The 21,895-nt window shown below is 38.1% G+C and overlaps 1 protein-coding gene across 4 annotated transcripts in view; it reads left to right on the top strand.

Annotated features, from left to right (window-relative positions):
• Nucleotides 1-21,895, top strand: part of PSIP1 (PC4 and SRSF1 interacting protein 1) — a 37,434-nt gene that overhangs the window by 10,260 nt on the left and 5,279 nt on the right. For all 4 annotated transcript variants that reach the window (XM_086771123.1, XM_086771121.1, XM_086771119.1 and 1 more), the window contains exons 5-15: nucleotides 1,291-1,407; nucleotides 4,973-5,080; nucleotides 5,594-5,656; nucleotides 6,972-7,101; nucleotides 8,830-8,905; nucleotides 9,484-9,709; nucleotides 10,372-10,487; nucleotides 12,957-13,012; nucleotides 14,233-14,303; nucleotides 20,149-20,250; nucleotides 20,925-21,144. In XM_086771123.1, coding sequence (XP_086627249.1) covers nucleotides 1,291-1,407; nucleotides 4,973-5,080; nucleotides 5,594-5,656; nucleotides 6,972-7,101; nucleotides 8,830-8,905; nucleotides 9,484-9,709; nucleotides 10,372-10,487; nucleotides 12,957-13,012; nucleotides 14,233-14,303; nucleotides 20,149-20,250; nucleotides 20,925-21,144 — 1,285 coding nt within the window. The remainder of the gene's footprint in view (nucleotides 1-1,290; nucleotides 1,408-4,972; nucleotides 5,081-5,593; nucleotides 5,657-6,971; nucleotides 7,102-8,829; nucleotides 8,906-9,483; nucleotides 9,710-10,371; nucleotides 10,488-12,956; nucleotides 13,013-14,232; nucleotides 14,304-20,148; nucleotides 20,251-20,924; nucleotides 21,145-21,895) is intronic.

The raw sequence follows: 21,895 nt of genomic DNA, 5'->3' as shown, positions 1-21,895 counted from the left end.
ACAAGCGGTTGGCTATGAAGAATGAGGGGAAAAGTAAAATAAGTATACTGGTAAGTGAAGATGCTGTTCTTACAACAGTATTTTAAAGTAGGATAGTGTATTGCAGCCTATTAATATGTTACAGTATGTGGTACGCATATGGGTGAATGGACAGGCTTTTTAGCTGAGGTCTTTGAGACAAATGAATGTATGTCAAGATGCTCCTTGATCTCTGTATTTGATCTACATAAAATTCTTTGAGTTTAAAAAAGATTCTTAGAGTTATGTGAACCACAGTTACTGGACAGTATCAGGGAAGACAGTTTAGTTGTCAGAGCCTGATAATTCAGGGTGAGTAGATAATTCTGTGTTTGGCCACACAGCAGGTAAGTGGGTAATCACATAGAGATGTTGTCAAAATTGAGCTTTTATGCTGGATACAGGGTAATATTAAAGTGACAGACTAGTCAACTGTTCATAGAGGGATTCACTTGCCACTTTTTTTTTCTTCTGTCCTTCTGCTGGGCATATTTTGTCTTGGTAAGTCCTTCTGAGAGCTATATTTTCTGTTTAATTGCCAGAACTGGCTGGAATGTTCTGAAAGCAGTATTTATGCTTTGCAGACGTTGCTTGTAACTGCTAGTAAGGGAGGTGGAGGGCAGAAGGGAGCTTGTAGCCTGGGCTTAAATCCAAAACCACTTCCTCAGTTGGGGAAAAAGTTAAGATTCAGAGGATTTCTGCCAGCTTTGTTTGAAGGAGCTAATATTTAAGAGTGAGAATGCTATCCGCAACATAATGGAATTAAAAAAATAAAAAAGTAATTTTGGCTTTACCTTCTCTATTTCCATGTTTTTAACTTTAATTCTTTAGCTTTTATTATGATTTTTTTTTCTCTGCTCATGTTTCCAGGAACAGGTAGTTGGTTCACTTAGGATTGATAGCTTATTGAAAAATACGCTTCTTGGCGGCAGAGTCACAGGTTATATTTGACCAAAATTTTTTATTATTATTATTATATGTTAGAAAAACCTTACATTGCAGTATTTTTTAGTGTGGAAATAATTTATTTTAGCATTACAGCTTGAAAGTTTGACAATGAAAATGCAATTTACACTGAAAAGTGTGGAAACTAATGAAATAAGATATATTTTAATATTCTTATAGCTCTAATAATGAGTTCCTTAGGATGATGCTTTCTTCAGTACTGTACAGGTGACAGAACATCTCTCAATATCATTCTGTAGTTCAGGAAGGGATTTAGATTTCGTTTTGTTGTTTTTTGTTTTTTTTGTTTTTTTTTTTTTATTGAAGTCCCATCCAGCTGTTAACACTTCTACCAAAGAAGCTGTTGAAGAAAGCAGTCAGGAGCCTGCTGAGGGAAGTGAAGAAAAAGCAGGAGCCAAAAGAAGAAAGGCTTCCACTCCAAAAGTGAGTGACTAAATTAATGTTTTGTTCTACTGGAAACATTTTTTAGTCAAAACTGTATTGCCAAGTTTTTACTTAAGTACTTTAAACTAACAGTATTTTACTGTTGTAACTGACTTGCCTTTTCTTCTTTTCAAATGTACATATAGTAATATTCTTGTCCTTCTGTATTCCTTTTAAGGTGCTATACATGTTTTAGAAAATTAATTTATTTACTAGTCTATATTTCTAAATCATAATACACTTCAACTAAATTCATACAGTATTTCCTAGGCAGGAGAAAGTGGAAATCACCAAGATCACCAAATACAGGCTGGGCAGAGAATGGATTGTGAGCAGCCAGTGAGAGGAAGGACTTGGGGTTGGTTGATGAGAAGCTCAGTGTGAGCTGGAAATGTCCACTTGTGGCCCAGAAAGCCAAGAGCATCCTGGGCTGCATCCAAAGAAGTGTGGCCAGAAGGTTGAGGGAGGTGATTCTGCCCCTGTACTCTGCTCTGGTGAGACCTCACCTCAGTAGTGCATCCAGCTCTGAGGCTCCCAAAATAAGAAAGATACAGACCTGTTGGAGCGAGTCCAGAGGAGGGCCACAAAGATAAGAGGGCTGGAGCACCTCTGCTATGAGGACAGGCTGACAGAGCTGGGGCTGTTCAGCCTGGAGAAGAGAAGGGAGACCTTGTCGCAGCCTTCCAATACCTAAAGGGAGCCTAGAAGAAAACTGGAGAGGGACTTCTGACAAGGGTGTGTAGTGATAGGACAAAGGGTAGTGACTTTAAACTGAAAGAGGGTAGATTTAGATTAGACGTAAGGAAGAAGTTCTTTACTGTGAGGGTGGTGAAAGCACTGGAACGTGTTGCCTAGAGAGGTGGCAAATGCCCCATCCGTGGAAACATTCCATTATAGATTGCTCAGAGCCCCATCCAACCTGATCTGGTTCGAGATGTCCCTTCTTGCAGGGGGGTTGGACTAGATGGCCTTTAAATGTCCCTTCCAACCCAGACTATTCTATGGTTCTAAGATTTAGCTTTATGATTCCCTTTCAGGTTTTGAAAACTTTTTAATACCATAGGCAGGTATGACTGTCTCTTTCAATTATGACAGGTCTTGCTGAAAAGCCTAACAGAGCAGTAGGTTCTGCCTGGGCTGAAAGGATTCTTCAGTGTGTTTGCCTAAAACAGATCATAAAAATCAGTTTGAATTAGGCCATACTCCTAATGGACTAATTAGGATATAAATGGATATAAAGGATTTAATTGCTGTATCAATTGAACTCTGAGTTAGGAAAGTATCTGTGAGTATAGTTTATGTAGACAGAACTCAGTTTCTTTGCTTTGTAAATGTGTGCATACCTTAAAATCCTTCTGAACAAGATTCTGTTCTCTTTAAATGTATTGTATTCATAGTAAGAAAATGCATTTCTGTCTGAAACATCTTTGTTTGAGCTTACTTGTTCCGTATGTAGTTCATACTGTAAAAGGTGAACCTTCGTAACTTACTGTACACTTGATACTAGTGTAGCACCCTGCTTTGAACTTTATCCTTGAATGTTTTTATTAGTTCTTGTGGCATAATTTCTCGTAGGCATGGAAGAGGTGTGTATCATTTCTTCTCAGTTGTTTGGTTTGGTTTGTGGTTTTTTTTGGTTTTTTTTTTTTTTTTTTTAGGAGAGTAAAATCCTAAAATGACAAAAAATTGTGATACAAATGGGATTGACACATTTATGGCATATCGTTTATTTTTAACTAATTTCTGGAAATTATTACTCTGTAGGATGAGCACTGCCTTTAAGTATCAAACTAATTTTTAATAGAATTGCTTTAATTCTGACTGTTTTCCTTTTGATTATTTGCCAAGGTTTAATGTACAACTGTAGTTGTAGCTGTCTGTCTGTCAGTATTGATTCACTGTTGCAACTGAAGGACTTGCAGTCTGTCAAATACATAGTTGATGTTCCTTATGTAGGATTAGTGTCTAGTAGCTGTAATAGCTTGTCTTTCCAAGAGGAAAAAAGACCTTTGACTGGGGGCAGGTAGAGGGGGAAACTATGTATTGGTTGATAGGGGATGTCGAGAGTTGTTTTGATGAGTTGGAGACTGCAGAGTTATTGATGGGTTTTTTTTTTTTTGTCCCAACTTCTTACTGCTTTGAGTGTTACTTGATTTAGTACTTCCACATGTGAGAGGTCAGTGTGATTTGCGTTTTATCAGCTATACTTTAGGAGCACTTTACAATATATAATTTTGTCGTAGTATTAGTAAACCAGTGCAGTTCTTCCTTCTTGCTCATGCACACTGCTGATAAAAGCATTTGTTCCCCACCATTTGCTACTGCAAGGAGAAAACTTCTTTTAAACTGGACTTGCTCGTCCGTTTGCCTCACTCTGAATTTATGCAGCAAGCAGCATGTGGTAGTGGGGATGGCAATGACTTAAGCTTCATGTTTCTCCTGAAAAGTGCTTTCAGGATGTCCTGACCTTGCATTGTGAGACACAAGAAGATACAAGAGCTGTTCAAAGATGAAGATGGAATGGAAGATCCCAACGCATCTGTTTAAGTAGATTTCTATAGTTGGTCTCAAGCAGCTACAGTTCAAGTCAAAATATGGAGAATACATACGCCTTTTCTTTTGATACTAATGTAACCATGTAATTGTTTTAACCCATTGTTGTACTCTGTTTTCCTGTAGCTTTAGTGTAGCAGTGATTCTTTGGTCTTAAAGCTGTAATCTGTAAAAAGACTCAGTGGTATTACATGCCTCAAGTAATAAGAAATATTGCACAATAGCCTTGTGCTTGAGTTGCTTTATTCAATGTTGAAATTTTAACAACTAGCTACTTTAAAGGGAATTTCACAAAAGGTGCTTGCAAGTGGGACAAGGCAATAGTATTGAAGTTGAGAGAATTAACTGAAGATCTAAAAAACATGTGCATGTATAGGCTACAAGGGAATGGTGATGATTTTCAAGTAAATTATTACAAACTCTTGATTTTTCAAGTCTTAACTAAGCTCACCTAAAATGAAAACTAGTATTTTAACACTTAAAAAAAAAAAAAAGCACCCAAAAACCAGCAAAACAGGAAAAAAGGCATAGTTTAGATGACACCAATTATCACAAATTACTACCTCACACATGACAAAACAACTTGTTTGTGGTCTGTTTACTACCTTAAGTCTTTGTTTAATAGAGTGATAGTCTTTGCTAATTGTGGTCTGTGACTCTGATATCCATCTGTATGTAAAGATAAACAGTGGTCTAAACGAATCTTGAATGTTGGCATGAACACTTAAAAGTACTCATGTAATGGTGATACAGTGGAAAAGCATAGTTACATTATCATAAACACAAAGTGGAATTGAAGTTCCATCGTAGTACATTGCTGTATTTTGATGCGTTCTGACAACCATCTGCAATCATGTACTAGAGAAAGTACATGATTGCCGTAGGCTTTTAACGTGTACCTAAGAAAGGAGTGTATCTCAACTGGAAAGCAGCCTGATGGTTATTAGCATGTTCTCTTTTCACTGTGAAATATTTTTTAATGCATATTTTACTGTGTTGACTCCCTTTGCAGTTATCCCCTAAAGGAGACAATAACTTACCTACAGAAGCTGAAACAGAAGAAAAGGAAATGGATATTTCAAAGGAAGATGATCTACCTTCTGAAAAAAACAGTAAAGAAGTATGTGAAAGCTTTTTCTATGTAAATTTTATGTCAATTGATGTAAGTCTGTTACTAAGAAGCTACAGTTATTACTAATATGACAGTCTCAGGAGCTGTTTGATTATATAAAAATTCCTGTGTGTTCATTCATGTTCATATTGAAGTTTTCATCAGAGAGGAAACTTTTAGTCTAGCTTGTCTGTAAGTTCAGTTAAATCAAGTGAAACAGTATTGTTTTTATCACTTACTCTGTATTGCAAATATACGTACTTAAAGGACTAGATAAAGAGTTCAGACAGATTAAAATGTGACTGCATACCTTTATTTAAAACAATATTATTTATACTTGTTTTATTTCTTTCAGAAAAAAATGCCGATTACCAGATAATCAGGATTTTAATAACTGAAAAGCAGGAAGTGTCTTCATATATATTCTTGTCTAAATTTTATGCCAGAGGCTTCAGTTGTGGTAAAAACTTAGAATAATTTAAAATATATTTTTGTTTTGTTAAGACTCTTTAATTTTCACAGGATGTGGTGAAGACAAATGATGCTTCTGTTCCTAAAGCTGCTAGAAGAGGAAGAAAAAGAAAGGTAACGATATGTTTAATTACTTTGCCTTACTGTAATTTTTAGATGTGATGATACTGGATATTATTTTCTTTAGTGACAGATTATGCCTAAGGTGAAGTGCTTGACACCCTCCTCCCCCTTTCAAATATCTGAAAGATCTGTAGGTACAAAAGTTTTTCCAGAGGGTGTTATACGAGTCTTAATTCTGTTTGAACTTAGTGCACAGTAGGGAGTTCCTGTATTTTCCAACAGTCCATTGCAAGTAAGAAAAACTAAGATACAGACTGTTGCTAGACCACTGATAAAATAATCTGTTTTGAAGCTCTGAAACTTATTTCAACATCTTCATCACCCTGAACTAACACCTGAAATACACCTTTTTTTCATGAGGTTGTGATTTTGTGGTCTTTTCAAGCTGGGAAAAACTTGAGTTACTTTGAAAAAAGGCCATTCCAGATGCTTGCTCAGCATGCTCCAGCTGATGGAAGGCACAGTTAATATAAGAGATGTACCTCTAGTCTGTTCTAGTTTTAAGTTTGTTCTTCAAAATTGTCTTTTATTATAGGTGCCCACAAAGAATATTAAGATAAATATGTATTTGCCCGTAACTTCTGTTGCTCATAGCTGATGCTCCTGCATCCAGGACACTAAATTCGATGAATGTTTTCTGCAGTTGGGATTTTTCACTTTTTTTTTTTTGTCTGTATATATAGATATAGAATGTTTCTGCAGGGAGATATGTATCTGTCGTAGTTTAGCCCTGATCGGGACCAGACTACACAGTCTCTCTCTCACTCCCCCTAAATGAAGGTCATTATTTCCAGTTACTGCAGATCAACATACAGTTTTTCATTGTCAATAACTGGCTCTAGAGGTAGAAGCCGGGGTTTTTCTGAATAGCTCCATCTACTGGCTTGAAAATTTGATGCAGCTAGGGGAGATGATAGCATCTAAAAGAGGAGTGTTTGTCTATGATGGGGGGGAAAAAATGAACTTACCTTCTTAAAGCTGGGTTTTGGTATGCTATTATGGTGATCTTAAAAATACTTACAAATAATATTTTTCCTTTGTTGTACAAAGAGTGTTTATTGTTCTGAAGACAAATGGGCTGGTTGAAATGGTAGGAAATACTACTGTATCAGCTAGTGACAGTATGAAGAGGATGACATTAGTTATATTCAAATATAATCTGTTACTAAATTTGGAAACTTTTATCATGCATAGAAGCAATAATGTAATAATGCATTTCTAGAACTTAAAAATTGTTGTTTGAGAACGTAATTGAGAAATTAGTGCTCTATAGTTTTTCACTTGTGAAATTCATTCTTTAAATTAGGCTGAAAAACAAGCTGAAGTTGAGGAAGTGGCAACGGCAGCAGTGGCAGCAGCAGTGGCTGCAGCAGTGGCAGCGGCAGCTCCTGTGCCAGTGGCTCGAAAAGTAAGCCCCAAAAGAGGAAGACCAGCAGGTAATGTTAAAAGAAAGATTTAATTTATTTCACCACAGAAATACCTTAGTAGAATCAGTCAGGGAGCTGTCTCTTTCCCCTAAAGTACTGCTGAGTATTTTCTCAGGCTAAAGGCAGTTTTTGCTAACAGATTGTAATGAGAAAACACGTAATCTCAAACTGAAGAATTCAGGATGTAAATTAATTTAAATTGTTAGCATTAATGCTCAGTGCTTTAAATGAGACTCCTTATTTTTGGGTACTGGTATCACATTTAGAAAAGCCTTCTTCATAGAATGCAGCTAAACTATAGATACATGACAAAAGCTCTTCTTGCATTGTTGCTCCACAAGGGTTTATATTCATTAAAGGTCTATATAATACTTTAATTGTGTTAGAATATCCATAAAACACAAGGAAGAGATCTAGGGGGACACAAAGCCTGTAGGTGGAGCTCAGAGGACAGTAAAAACAAACAGAGCTGGAGAGACTTGTTTAAAAAGATGTTTAAGGCAGTCTGTGTAGATTGATAGACAAATGAAAAGATGATATAACTGCTTTTTCTAAAATGTATAACTAGAACCATTTGGTGATAATTCTGCAGTGCTTATTTCTTTCAAAGTAGCAATGATCTAATTCATTGGCATTTTTATGGCAAGCTTGCAGCTATTATTGACTTGATCATTAACTAGTACATTGGAAAACATTTCTTGCAGCAGTTAAGTGCATTGTATGAGCATCTAGTCTGGGAAACAGGTAATATATACCCATCTGTATCTGCTGACAGTATGAAAATAATTTTCAGAAAGCGCAACCACAGATAACTAGACTTAATTACTTTTGCCTTGGAAGCTGTGAGGAAATTACATGTTATTTCAGCTCCCTTCCTCCTCCCCCCTAATTTCCTTACATATATTAAATGTACATTTTAAATATTTGTATGTATTTTTATCTTTGCAATTTGTGTCTATTTTCACTAACTACTGCCTGTAAGAGCAAGAAAGGATTTTTAAGAGATGCTTTCACCCTCTATATAAAATACATTTTTTAACACATACTATGCAACCTTTTCTGGTGTTGATATGATGTGTGCATCTCTTGCTTAATAGTGCTCCATGCTAACACGAAGAGGAGTTTAAGCAGTGAGTATTATGTTTCCTAACCACATATTCACTGTGGTATTGGACAAGCATTTGGAAGGTATGAGTGCCAGGAAGGCAGATACACTAATTGTCTTATTCCTAACAATATGGTGAATCTGAGGAAATGCAAAGTTTTGCTCTGTACTGTGGTGTGGTGGTAGAAATTCTTGACAGTGGTTTGTTACCAAGAAAAGTGATGGAAGCTCCATGATACAGCTAAAAATACCGGCAAATGGGCTGTGTAAATCTGGACGCTAAATGACTTTTTTCCCATTCTCTAATTTCAGACTTTTTCATATTAGTTATGCAACATGTGAAACAAATCTGAACCACACAGAGTGCAGAAAACACAAGAATTGGTAGTTGGAGCCTGCGGCAAAAAAAACTATGGAAGTTTAATTTACCGATTAGCTAAAAAAAAGCCTAAGACTTTAATTTTTCAAAGAGATCTTGATTAAAGTTTGCTACTCACTTGACTTTTTATTTTTTTCATAATAACAAAGTCAGGCCATCTCTTTTGATTTAAGTTTAGCTTCTGTCTGAGTAAGAGTCTTTCCTCGGAGACAAGGAGCAGATGGTGGACTAATCTGTTATTTCTGTATACTAGCTTCTGAAGTAAAGGTTCCAAAACCAAGAGGGAGACCCAAGTTGGTGAAACCACCTTGTCTTTCAGAGAATGAGTCGTGAGTTGTTCTGTTTTGTTTCTTAATATAAAACTTTTTCATTGTGAACCATGTCATTCCTTATGTTACAGCTTCATAATTAGTACTCAGTTCCTGATTTTGCCCTCTTCAGTTCTTGTGTCAGGTTCTTAGTGGTTCTAGTAACTGAAGAAAAGTAGAGTATTAGTGTAGTTTTCTATAGATTAGCAGATGCATGGTTTCAGTATATGTACACCTTGAGTAAGTGTATTTTATAAAACTCGTTTACAGTGTATGCAGTCTTGGTCCTGCAGACATGTGTGTGTGGACAACTTCTGAGCATTAACTTTTTTGTTTTGGATCTATGCACATATATTAATGTTAGCTTCATTAGGGCCTCTGTACTATTATTTGGGGGTTTTTTGCATAGGTAGTGGGCTATAATTTTAGAAAAAAATGAGTTTTCAAGAGTCATTAAATGAACTGAGAGTGAATTAACTTCATGATTTTTACTATTCTGTGGTAAAAAAAAAAAATCCATTTCCTAAGTTAGAAGACTGTTGTGTTTTAAACTTGCTCTAGATAATGAATATGATGCTTAAGTACTGTTCATGTTGTAGCGTTAATGAGGAGGAGAAGGCAAAGAAAAAAGGACCAGAAGAAAAGCCCAAAAAGCAAGGGAAAAAAGATGAGGAAAGTCAGAAGGAAGAGGAGAAATCAAAGAAAGAATTTGACAAAAAGGAAGGGAAGAAAGAGGGTGAACCAAAAAAGAAAAATTCTGCAAAAGTGGGCTCTGCATCAGCTTCTGATTCTGAAGATGATGGAGAAGAACAAGAAGGTGACAAGGTATAACTTGCTTTCCTGGTATATTTATTATAGAGGAAAGTAGTATCACTGAAGATCTTTCTTGAAGTTTACTTTCTGGAGCTGGAGCTCTATGGCTGCCTAATATAGATGTACAGAATAAAAGTTGCAGAGGTTCATTTTGTAAAATAATTATTTCAGGAACTTCTTTGTTATTTTCTAAGAAAAGCATCTTTTCTAAGACACTTTTCTTAAGAAAGGATTTAAATGTAGCAGTTATTTTGTCAAAAAGCTTTTTCCATCCATGTTTCTTGCAACACAGACTTTTTTCCTTTCCTTTTGGTGCATCTAAAGAGAACATTTGGCTTAAAATGAAGTTTTTGAAAGGTATAAAGCTGTCCCTAGCCAATCATTTGGAATGTCTTCATTTTCTGGTGCTTAGGATATTGCCTCCTATTAGAAAAGGAAAAAGGGAGAAAGGACTAAAGAAATCAAGAACTTAGCAGTGTGTGGAGGACTTGTAGTTAGTTGCAGGAAAGCCAGCTCTTGTCAGGTTTTTCCATGGAGCAGAGTGGTTTCAAGGATTAAATATTCAGTGTAGGTAGGTTTACCCGATTACAGAAACAATTATTTTATAATCTTGCTTTGCAGTAATCTAAAGACTCCTTTTCTCTTTCCTATCCTGAAATCCCAAATGAAAACAGAAGAAAAAGGGAGGAAGAAGCTTTCAGGCTCATAGAAGAAACATTGTAAGAGGCCAACATGAGAAAGAAGTAACAGAAAGAAAGCGTAAGCAAGAGGAACAGCCAGAATCTGAACTGTGAGTATGTTTTTAATACGTGATGTCTGCAAGTTGTAGGAGTACTTTGAAACCAACAGAAGGAGACTATATCTGAAAAAATTCCAAACTACTTTGTGCTGTGTTCTGTTGTTCTCTCATCCCACTCTTATTTTGTCTATTTTAGCTTCTTTAAGTGGAGAACAAAAAGCTTCTCTAAACAAAAATGTTCTATTATGAGAGGATGGAAAGAATTGAACCTAGAAATCAAGCGGTCAGTCTTTCAAGTGACATAGAATTTCTTGCGGAAGACAGCTAGTGGGTTCTGTTTAGAAGTAACCCAAGAATATCCATGTGAAAAGGGATCAGTGTGAAAAGCTATTTCAGAATAGCCATATATTTTTCTTTAAGTTTAGGATACATTAGATTGAGAACTCGTAGGACCTATTAATCCATGATTATGGATTTTTGATCAGGTTGTAGAATGCATAGGGTTACCTGGAGAACATTTCCTCTATCTGGCAGCTGGAGCACGCACTGTCAGACAGAACAAGGAAAAAAAAATTAAGAATTATTCTACTTTAGCACTGCAAAGCTGGTTGAGTGATACCAAGATCAATCTGCATTCAGAAGATAATTTATCACAAATGAATCAAGCATTAGCATGGAAAGAAGATCCTGCCAGAAAATGGGGGGGGGGGTGTGGGACAATAGAAAGAAATCTGACTCATTCTCAAGAGCTATTCGGCAAATGGGTGAAGAAACTGCATGCATTAGAGCATGATGCTCCCATCCTCACAGTTGGTGGGAGGGCAGAAGAAAGGGAGAGCAAGGTAAAAATGTGGAGAAAAGGAGGATAATGGTCCCCTTTACCCATAAAAACAAAATTCTACCTTTTCCACATTCATTCACAAGAATCTAGTTTGCTTGGGGGTTTTTTATCCTCTAGCCCTTTCTTTTCTTCTTCTTCCTGTCCCTTGTCTGGAAACCTAACAAAATTACTTGCCTGTAGTAAACCTAAGTATTTCCAACTCGAGAGATACTAAATTGTCCTTAGCATCTTCGCAGCTCTTAATGTATCACTATTTAAATCTGACATATGCTGATTGATTTCTGCAATCAAACTGTCATATATTGATTTGGTTATAATAATAAAATCTCCACTTTTAAACAGTTGTCATAATTTATGCATTGGAGGTTAGAGCGTTATTTCAGTAAGATAAAGGAGTAGTAGTTAATGCATAATGAATTTAATTATAGCTGATGACTAATACCACAAAACTTAATATTGATAAAAACTCAGAAGACTTTTTGTGCTGTCTGTCTTCAAGTTCCTCTGCTAATACACTGAATACAGGCTGATACCTTCTTTTAGTTACTTATCAGCATAGTTTCCATTTGTCATCTTTGTAGCTATTTCATTAATACTTTATTTAAGTCTAATTATGGTACTTTGTACACTGTTCTGGACATATACAAAGTTTACAAGTACTGTTTAAATGACATGAGCTTGTACTGCCAGTGGAAGGAAGTAGTCTTATATACTTGAAAACTGTTCATTCTGTAACTGGATGGAGTATGAAAGGAACATGGAAGGTGACAGATGTGCAGGCCTGGATATTTTATGGATGCAGATTACTATGACAGGAAGAAAGTGAGTCACAAAATAGTCATAATGTGCTGAAATATGGAAATTCTAAAGTAAGGCTTTGAAATCCCTCAGTAAGACAAGATTGAGAAATTGCTAAACAAGCGTTCATTTCTCTGAATAAAGAGTTCAAAAGCTAGTATGAAGAAAGGCAGAAGTCTTTCAAACAGTAACTGAGATGGAGATAAGTCTTGTGTTTTGTTTTGTTTTTTTTTTTTTTTTTTCTTTTTCTTGAGTCTTAGCTTTATTTTTAGTGATACAATTAGAGAGAGAGAGCCAGGAGATTTCAATGAGCTTGTAATGACTCTTTTTCCTTTATTACTGTTTGCTTCAGAATATTTTAAATTATCATAGATACATTTAAGGTCAGTTGTAGGATACTTACACTGTTACAATTAATTATATGAGAAAAGAAGTCATGTAGGAACTGATTAGGACTAACTGATGTCTCCATAATTCCTTGTGGTGATGTTAAATAGTTTTATTCTTTTTGTCGTCATTAACAAAGTATTCGTTTTTCTCCATAAGTTAGTTCTGTACAATGCCACTTTACCAATTTGTACATGCAACCAAAACAAAATACTCTAGAAATGTGACTTGTTTTTAAAATCCTTTAATTTGCTGCTTCTAGGGAAAACCATCTCTCAGTGTGGAGGATGTATCAGCAGCATTTCTGCTAACTAATTTTGTAAATTTATTTCAATCTCTGAAAATTAGGGTTTGGCTCTTTGTAGTTTTTCCATGCTAATGTTTTGCTGAGATAATACCTCAAAACACTGCATCTCATTTAAAAATTGGGGGGAAAAAAAAGACTGAAAAACAGACTTTACAACATTGTAAAACCACTTTGACATTTTTGATAGGCAGAGTAAAGAAGAAGGCAAGAAAACAGAAGTTAAGAAGATGGAGAAGAAGAGAGGTTAGTTTAAAGAAGCTAAACAGTATTTCTGATCATCTTAAATTTTGAACAGAATTATCTGCCTGGATAAGATAATTTACTACTAAGGATGGCTTTGGCCTCTCAGTCCAAGATGTTTGATCCATGACTGCTTCCTTCAGATCTGTGAAACAGTGCATTCTTGTTCTCCTATGTTTTCTTTCTTCGGTGCATTACAATCAGTCTTTGCTATTCACATTTTATTGTCATTCGAGCTTTTAAACCTCGATGAACCCTTCTGTTTCTGAACAAGAAACAAAAGCTATTTTCTTTGAAACAAATCAAGATCTTCCTTTCATTTTTTCCTTTCTGCCTTGTCGTCACATAATAATCTGAGGGACGTCCTGAAAGTATTAGATACCACCTCTTACTAAGCAAGAAGCTTGGTAAGAGAGGCTTGTTTTTCCTAAGCAAGAGGCTTAGATTCAGATTACTGTGGTCTTGTCTACTAACCCAGACTTGCAAACTGACCTTCATAGGGATAAGTCGTTCCTTTTTTAGTACTCCCATCTTTAAGGGCAATCCAAACCACTGGCTGTAATTTGTAGTATGGTACTGATCTAGTGGCATGGACTCCAACCAACCCAGTGTTGGCAGGGGCGAGGAAAAAAGTATCCAGACCCATCCAAGATGGATTGGACTTGAAGGAAACTCTGACTGCTTGCCGTATTGTTCAGAGTATGTACTACTTTTGTACAAAAAATCCAAACAGGCATTCAGCATGTGAATTAGACACAGACCTGTTCGTTGATCTTCCACACTGCTGGAGGATGTGTACTGGGAACATTTTATTTGGATGGATTTGGACTGTAACTTGAATCATGTCCAATTTAATGAAAACATCCATTAAAGGTTTTTCCAGCTTTGTATTTCTTAGTATTTATTGAAACTTCCTTTTAACCTGGCCCACAAGCCAAGAGTGACAGCTGTATATTGAAATAGAAAACTATTTTCATTTTATAATGTCTGAGGAGCAAACTATGTAGATTGCTAATAGTCTACAGTTCTAAAAAGCTGTGTACTTTATTTCTGGTAGTAAGCCCTGTGTTGTATTTATGCATGCACCTGTATGGTTATCAGATGTAGAGTGCCTGCCCATATTTTTCTGCATTCTGTATGAAGTTCATATTGTAGAAAGATTTCTACAAAAACAAATCCGATGTGAGTATCAAATATTCATGCATGCTATTTTTCATCTTCAGAAACATCAATGGATTCTAGGCTTCAAAGGATACATGCAGAAATTAAGAACTCCTTGAAAATTGATAATCTTGTAAGTATTTTTTAAGACTGATTTATGTATATAATTCCAGTAGGAAATACTTGGCATGTGTATTTTTTTAATTAATATTCTGAGAATGAACAGATCTTTTTTCAGTTTGAAAGATAACTGCTGCTTAAATTAGACTACTGTGGACATTAAAAGATCAGTGTCAGCAAGTAAAACTGGTTTTGTTTGAAAACACTTAATAATAAATTATTTACTGGAAACATTCAGACAAAATTCTGTCAAATGAAGCACCTGGGCCAGCTCAGCCTGAACCACACAGAAGTGCCCAAAGGACACAATAAGTGTAGTAGTGGCAGGCTCTCTGATGGAGGCCCCCATCTCCTGATCCCACTCATTGTTGAGGGAAGTCCCCTGCTTGCTAGGGGCTCAGATTGGAACATTACTGACAGATGGTTGAGGCTTGTCTGGCCTTAATACTAGTTATTAACTGCTGCTGGTTTTCTAAGTTGGGCACTGATGATATGGGCAGGGGAGACCTGCAAAGTATCAAGCATGACTGTGTAACTCTGAGGGTGATGGTCAAGATATGGGGACCCAGATGGTGGTCCCTTTCTTGAGGAAAGGGCTTGTGAAGGAATGGGTAGGACTGCTAGGAGGTGTCAGGATCCTCCCAACTAACTGGGGCAAAGTATTGCTGCCAATACTTTAACCTGGTTAAAGAGCTTTAAACTAGGAAAAATAGCAGAGGGGAAAGTGAGGAAGTGGTGGAGCAAGATGGCAATCAAATGATGCATGGTGATGTAAACAGAATTGGCCTTGTAATGAACAGAATTCGTCAACAGAACAGGACTGAAGTAGCATCGCTACAAGCATATGCACAGAAATGAGGAAGTGCTGGCAGCACAGCATTGTAAGGAAAGCTCTCATAATCTTTCTGGAAAGTCAGCAGAGAAACCAGAGGAAGAGGCCATCTATCTGCAGCTGCAAGGCTATGGTTTCACTGGCGTCACAGAGATTTGGTACAACTAGAGTGTATTGTATACAGGCTCTTTAGGGAAGATGGATGCTGGGAAGACAAGATGCAGGATACTTACGGGAGAGACCAGTGGGAATGTCTGGAGTTGTCCACTGGGGCAGAGCTGAGCCAGCTGAGAGCTTATGGGTCAGGATTAGTAGGCAGACCAGTATGGATGACATCCTGAGGATGTCTACTGCAGATAGCTGATTAGGCAGAAGTAAAGAATGAAGTAATCTTAAGGCAGCTGGGAAATAACTCCAGTTCAAAGGTTCTGTTCCTCATTGGAGGCTTGAACCATCCTGGTATCTGCTGAAGGGTCAACATGGAGATTATACAGCAATCCAGGAAGCTTCTGGAGTGTGATAACTTCCTAACACAGGTTATCAAGCAGCTGACAAGGAAGACACCCTGTTGGACCTGATTCTTAGGAACAGGGAAGATCTGGTCAGGGATATGGATGAAGGTTGTGGGCAACCTTGGCTGTAGTGACTGAGATGGTGGAGTTCAGGATCCTGGGAGGAGGGAGCAGGGCAAAAAGAATCACAGCCCTGGGCTCAGGAGAGCAGACTTGGGCCTCTACAGAGATCTGTAGATCTGAAGAACCCGTTGAGAGACCATGCTGGAGAGAACAGACCAGGAGATCTGGCTCATTTTTAGGTATGACCTCCTTCTCAAGATTGATACATCTTGAGAAGCAGGAAAATAACCAAATGTGGCAGGAGGACTGCATGGATGAACAAGGAGCTTCTGACTATAGTCACCTAAAAAAGAAAGCATATGGGATGTGGAAGCAGGGTCTCCCTGCTTCCCTCTTTGTCAAAGCATGGAGGGATGAGCTCAGGAAAGCCAAAACCCACCTCTGGAGTTAAATCTGGGAAGAGAAATGAAGGACAACAAAGCTCCTTTAAGTACCTGGCGAGCAACAGGAGGAATGGGAAAATGTGAGCCTGCTGCTGAATGGGGTCGGGGATCTAGTGAAAAAGGATGAGAAGGCAAAGATACTCAACGCCTTCTTGGCATCAGTTTGCTTGTACAATTCCTTTAAGGAATCCAAGGTCCCTAAGACCAATGGAAAGTCCAGCATAGGAAAGACTTGATGCTCAGTGGACAAGGGTCAGATTAGGGAACACTTAAACAAAGTGGGATCTCATGTGGAATAAATCAAAGAGTGCTGAGGAAGCTAGATGATGTCATTGTGCATCCACTCAATTTTTTTTTTTTTTAAAGTCACCATGATTAGGGGGAGGATCCTGAGGGCTTGAAGAAAGCAAGTGTCACCCTCATCTTCCAGAAGGAAGATCAGGGAAACTGCAGGCCAGTCAGCCTCACATCAATTGCTCGGAATGTAATAGAACAAATCCTCCTGGAAATTGTTGCCAGTAATATGAAGGACAGTAAAATCTCTGGGAGCTGTCAGCATGGGTTACTGAAGAGGAAATCATGCTTGACCAAACTGACATCTTCTATTAGGTGACTGGCTTGGTGGATGAAGGAGAGCAGCGGATGTTGTTTATGTTAAGTTTAAAAAGGCTTTTGACGTTGTCTCTTGTAACAGCCTCATAGACAACTAATGAATTCTGGACTAAATAAGTGGATGGCAAGGTGGACTGAAAACTCACTGAACTGCAGGACACAAAAGACTGTGATCCATGGCAGTGAGCCCACCTGAAGGCCAGTCACTAGTAGTCAGTACTGCTAAAACATCTTCATTAATGACTGGGTTGGTGGACAGGCCACACTTGCAGCAAGTTCACAGATGATACAAAACTCATAAGGAAAGATTTGTTGGCTATGCTGCCATCCAGAGGGGCCTGGACAGGCTGGAGAAATGGGCCAGCAGAAACTTAATGAAGTTCAACAAAGGTTCCAAGTTCTGCACCTGGTGGGGAATAACCCTGTGCACCAGCACAGGCCGGGGACTGACTGGCTAGAGGGCAACTTGTCAGAAGATGACCGGGGGGTGCTGGTGGACACCAAGCTGACCATGAGCCAGCTATGCGTTCTGGTGGCAAAGATGGCCAACAGCATCCTGGGCTGCATTAGAGTTGCCAAAACATGGAAGGAGGTAATGACAGCCCTCTTCTGGGCACTGCTGAGACACTGCATCTCATTTTGGGCTCCCCAGTACAACAGAGACATGGACATAGTATAGGGAGCCCAGAAAGGGCCACAAAGATGAATTAAGGGCTTGGAGCATCCCTTATAGAAGGAGAGGCTGAGAGAGCTGGGAGTGCTCAGCCTGGAAAAGAGAAGGCTCCTGGGGGGATCTTCTCCATGTCTGTAAATACCTGAATGGGGTGTGGAAAGATGATGGAGACAGATTCTTCCAAGTGAGAGGACAAGAGGCAATAAACACTCCTGTCAATACAGGAAATGCTGCTTAAACATAAGGGAAAGCTTGTTTACAGTGAGGGTTGCTAGGCACTAACATATGTTCATCGAAATTGTTACATCTTGTTGTTACAAGTAATAACAGTAACAATGTTACATACATTGTTACTGTAAAGGCTGGGCAGTGAAAACAGAGAAGGACCAGGGCTGTATCTTTTTTTAAGCTTATTTTCATTTCTGTGTCTTTGGTGCTTTAGAACAATACTACCAGGGTTTCTGAATTCAATTTGTGCTTTTATTGGTTTTGGTTTGCTTTTTTTTCCCCCTAACTGAAACCTCAAGTCATGAGACGAGACCAAAAATACTTTACCAGTCTCTTTCTTACTTGAAGTCTTAGAGGGGATGCAAATCTTCAAAAGTCTATTTCCATTTGCATAACTGAAAAAGCAAGTAAAAGGCTTCAATCCATCTCTGCCTTTATGTACTGCTGAAGACAAGAAAATTCTTGCTGTCGCTATTAGCTGGCCAAGGAGAGGTGTGAGAGTGACAGCAGTCTGAGGACTTTCCTTTGTTGATTATGTGGTCTTTTCAGAGTACGATTGCAAGGGTAGTGGTGAAAGGGATTCAGCCTTTGGTTTACTATCTTCATTTTGTGAGTGCCATTGTACAATGAGAAAATACAAGTGTCAGTGAAGAAGTACAGTAGCATGAGAAGCAGCAAGCTGCTCCAACTCAGGAGCTCAGTGTTGTGTTGGGTGTCGGAGGCAGAGGCAAGGTTCTGGTAGTGGGGGCACGGCGCTGCCCTGTGCTGGACACAGCTGGTTCTGGCTGCTCCAGTGGACCCACCACACAGCACAGCTGAGCTCCTCAGCCAAGATGGTGGTGCATCTGTGAAAACTTACTTACGAAAGGGCAAAGCACACTGGGCAGAGAGAGGAGGAGGAAAGTGTGAGAAACAGCAGGGGGAACACAAAGGTCAGAGAAGGGAGGAGGTGCTCCATATTGCTGGAGCAGGTATTCCCCTGCAGCCTGTGGAAGAGAACACGAAGGAGCAGATGTTCACACTGCAGCCTGTGGAGAACCCATGCCAGAGATTTCTCCTGAAGGACTGGGGAGAGAGCCTGGCCTGTGGGAAGATAAGCTGACAACAATGCGAGGAGGAAGGAGTTGCAGAGAGGAACTGTGATCTGCTGACCATTTGGCACCACTGCACTGCTTGACAGTGGGCTAGGGAGGGCAGTCTGGAATGAAGTTGAGCATTGGAAAGAGGAGGGGAAGGAATAGTGTTGATTCAATGCTTGTGTCTTGTTTGTCACAACCCAAATCTATTTCGTTTGTTTTGCCCACGACACAGACAGGTAAGCAATCTCCCTGTCTTTATCTCGACCCATGAGCTTTCTCATCCTGTTTTCTCTCTCTGCATTGTTAAGGAGGGAGAGGTGAGTGGTTGCCTGGGCATCTGGCTGCTGGCCAAGGCTAACCCACCACAGTGTTAAATATGAAACATTCATTTCCAGTGTGGCCTATTCTTAAATTATTTTACTTAAGTCTATGCCAATACTTTGTCTTAAAATAGTTCACCTTAAATGAAATTTAGAAAGCGTTTACTTCACAACTTAATGGTTTGTCTTCAATAAATTACCCCGTTCTGAGCTAGATAGTAAATTCCTCTAGAATAATAAGTAAAAAATGGAAAACCACCAAACCTCTGATTCAGAGGCGTAGTGGAGCAAACATCTTGCAGTACTAGGAAGAACACTGGTTGTAGAGCTACAGCAAGGACACTTAGTTTATCGTAATTTTATTTGTCAAATAAAGATAACAGTAATTCTGCTGAACATAGTCCTGATGTGTGTCTGGGTTTCTTTAATAGCAATTTCCCTTGAGAACGGGAGTTACAACTTTATACAAGATGCAGAATATTATTATTATCTCTGCTGGAGATGAACTTTGTTAGTTCTAAATAGCTACTCTTGCTTATTTTAATTCCTAAAATAAGGAAACTGAGAACTAAGTATTACAGGAAGAAGACTTCAGTACAGTAGTGTTTCTTCTATGTGTCCTGCATAGTGTTTGATTCATCAAACTTCTAACTGAAAAATCTAAAAAGATACTATTCTTTAAGTGGACTGCAGTCCACTTAAGTTGCTTTGCTACCTTCTCAGTGGCAAGTCACTTGGGAAATATGGTGTATGGAAAAGGCTGACCAGGGAGAACAGGTTCAAGCACAGAAGTAGTAGAACTGTGAAAGCAACATAAAGCTTGAGTTTGTATTTTGAAAGTATAAATTATTTTTTTTAAATTGCAAGTTACTCAAACTGCATCTGCCTCTTGTTATGGAAGTAGCTGAAATGCAAATGATAGTATACTATCTCTGTTTGCAAGTTTGACTGCATAAATTGTTCTAAAATTAAGTACATAGTAAAACTAACGATATTACAGGAAGGTTACTGAGCATGGAAGTGAATTTAGTATGGATCTTTAAAGATTATTAATATATAAGTGAAGTCTTCCAACCAATTTCTTGTTTATATACAGGATGTGAACAGGTGCATTGAGGCGCTTGATGAGCTTGCATCCCTTCAAGTCACAATGCAACAAGCTCAGAAACATACAGAGATGATTCTGACCCTGAAGAAGGTGAGATCTGCAATGTTAACCAAAGTAACCTGTGTGTTTTCTTAAATTGATATCAGTGTTATTTATTGTTGTTATTTATTATTGTGTCCAGTTCTGGTTCAAGAACGATGGAGACAGACTGGACAGGGTCCAGAGGGCCATGAAGATGATCAAAGGGCTGTAGAAGGAAAGATCAAAGGTGTTAGGTCTTCTGTTCCTGGAGAAGTCTCAGGGTGAACCTCATCACAGTATTTTAGCATTTAAAGGGCAGTTACAAAGAGGATGGAAGTGCTTTGTTCAAAAGAAGCTATGTGGAAAAGACAAGGAGCAATGGGCACAAGTTGCACTGCGAGAAGTTTCATCTTGATATAAAAAATAAATTTTTTACAGGGAGAACAACTGCTCACTAGAACAACCTCCCCAGGAATGCAGTGCAGTCCCCATTGCTGAAGGTTTTGAAGATGTGACTGGACAGGGTGCTCAATAATCTCAATGAGGCTCCCTTTCCCAAGAAAGGTTGGACCGATGATCTTTTGAGGTCCCTTCCAACCTGTGCTGTTCTGTGATACTTCAGAGAGTGTAAAGTCTAAGACCTCATTTCAGGTTAAATTAAGAATTTCATCTAGCATGTGATGAAATTACATAGGTACGTAAATACTTAAGTGGAGTTCATTGTTTTATTACTTTGATTTCAGATACGGAAATTCAAAGTTAGCCAAGTTATCATGGAGAAATCTACAATGCTATATAACAAATTCAAGACCATGTTTCTGGTTGGGGAAGGAGATTCTGTTCTTTCTCAAGTACTAAATAAATCACTTGCTGAGCAGAAGCAGCATGAGGAAGCCAACAAAACCAAAGAACAGTGGAAGAAAGGAACAAACAAAAAAATGGAAAAAGAAAAGGACCAAACAGGTAAATCATTGTGGTTTTAGTTTCTTGTCAAATAAAAGACCTAGTCTCCATCAATTTCTGAGCCAGCCTCAAAAAAAAAAAAAAAAAAAAATGCTTGATGTAGGAATTTTACCCATCTAGTAAAACCTTTATATATCTGAAATAGTCCAGGATAATACTGCTGTAGCTAAGTTTCAGGTTCAAAAGTATAATGTTTTCTGTGGCTATTTTACCTTTATTGCCTGAAGAGAGGGGCTTTTACAAGAATTGAGATTAGCGTTCCTTACTTCTCTGTAAATTTTCTAACTTAATTACCTTATGGAATAAAAAAAAAACATTTAACATGAGATAGAACAGCATACTGCCTACCATTCTTCAAGCAGCCTTTTGTTGCCTGGACTTCCAACTGTGCTTTAACTGCTTAATTTCCTTCACTAGCATCTTCCTATATCATGCATGCTACTATGCGTAACACCAGCTTTTAACCACTTCTGTAGTGCAACTTTAGTAGTTCAGTCTACCAGTAAAGAAATAATCATCATTTAGGGGAGAAAAGGCCTTTATGTTCTTAGCAGTACTATGACATTAATCATGAGCGCCTGTACAAGTACAGCATGATATTGAAAGCTTTCCATAGTAAGCATGCTCTACAATAACTTAGGTCAGTTACTTTAAAAAAAAATTGGAAGAAATGTAGTAAAACAGATACTTGCATTTTTAAATAGAGGAACAAAATGAGACAGACACACTGGAAAGCTGTGTTGCAAATGAA

This window comes from Chlamydotis macqueenii, chromosome Z, assembly GCF_036417535.1.
Source record: "Chlamydotis macqueenii isolate bChlMac1 chromosome Z, bChlMac1.mat, whole genome shotgun sequence".
NCBI lineage: Eukaryota > Metazoa > Chordata > Aves > Otidiformes > Otididae > Chlamydotis > Chlamydotis macqueenii.
The sequence above is the reverse complement of the archived record's forward strand: the minus strand, read 5'-3'. Positions and strand labels throughout refer to the sequence as shown.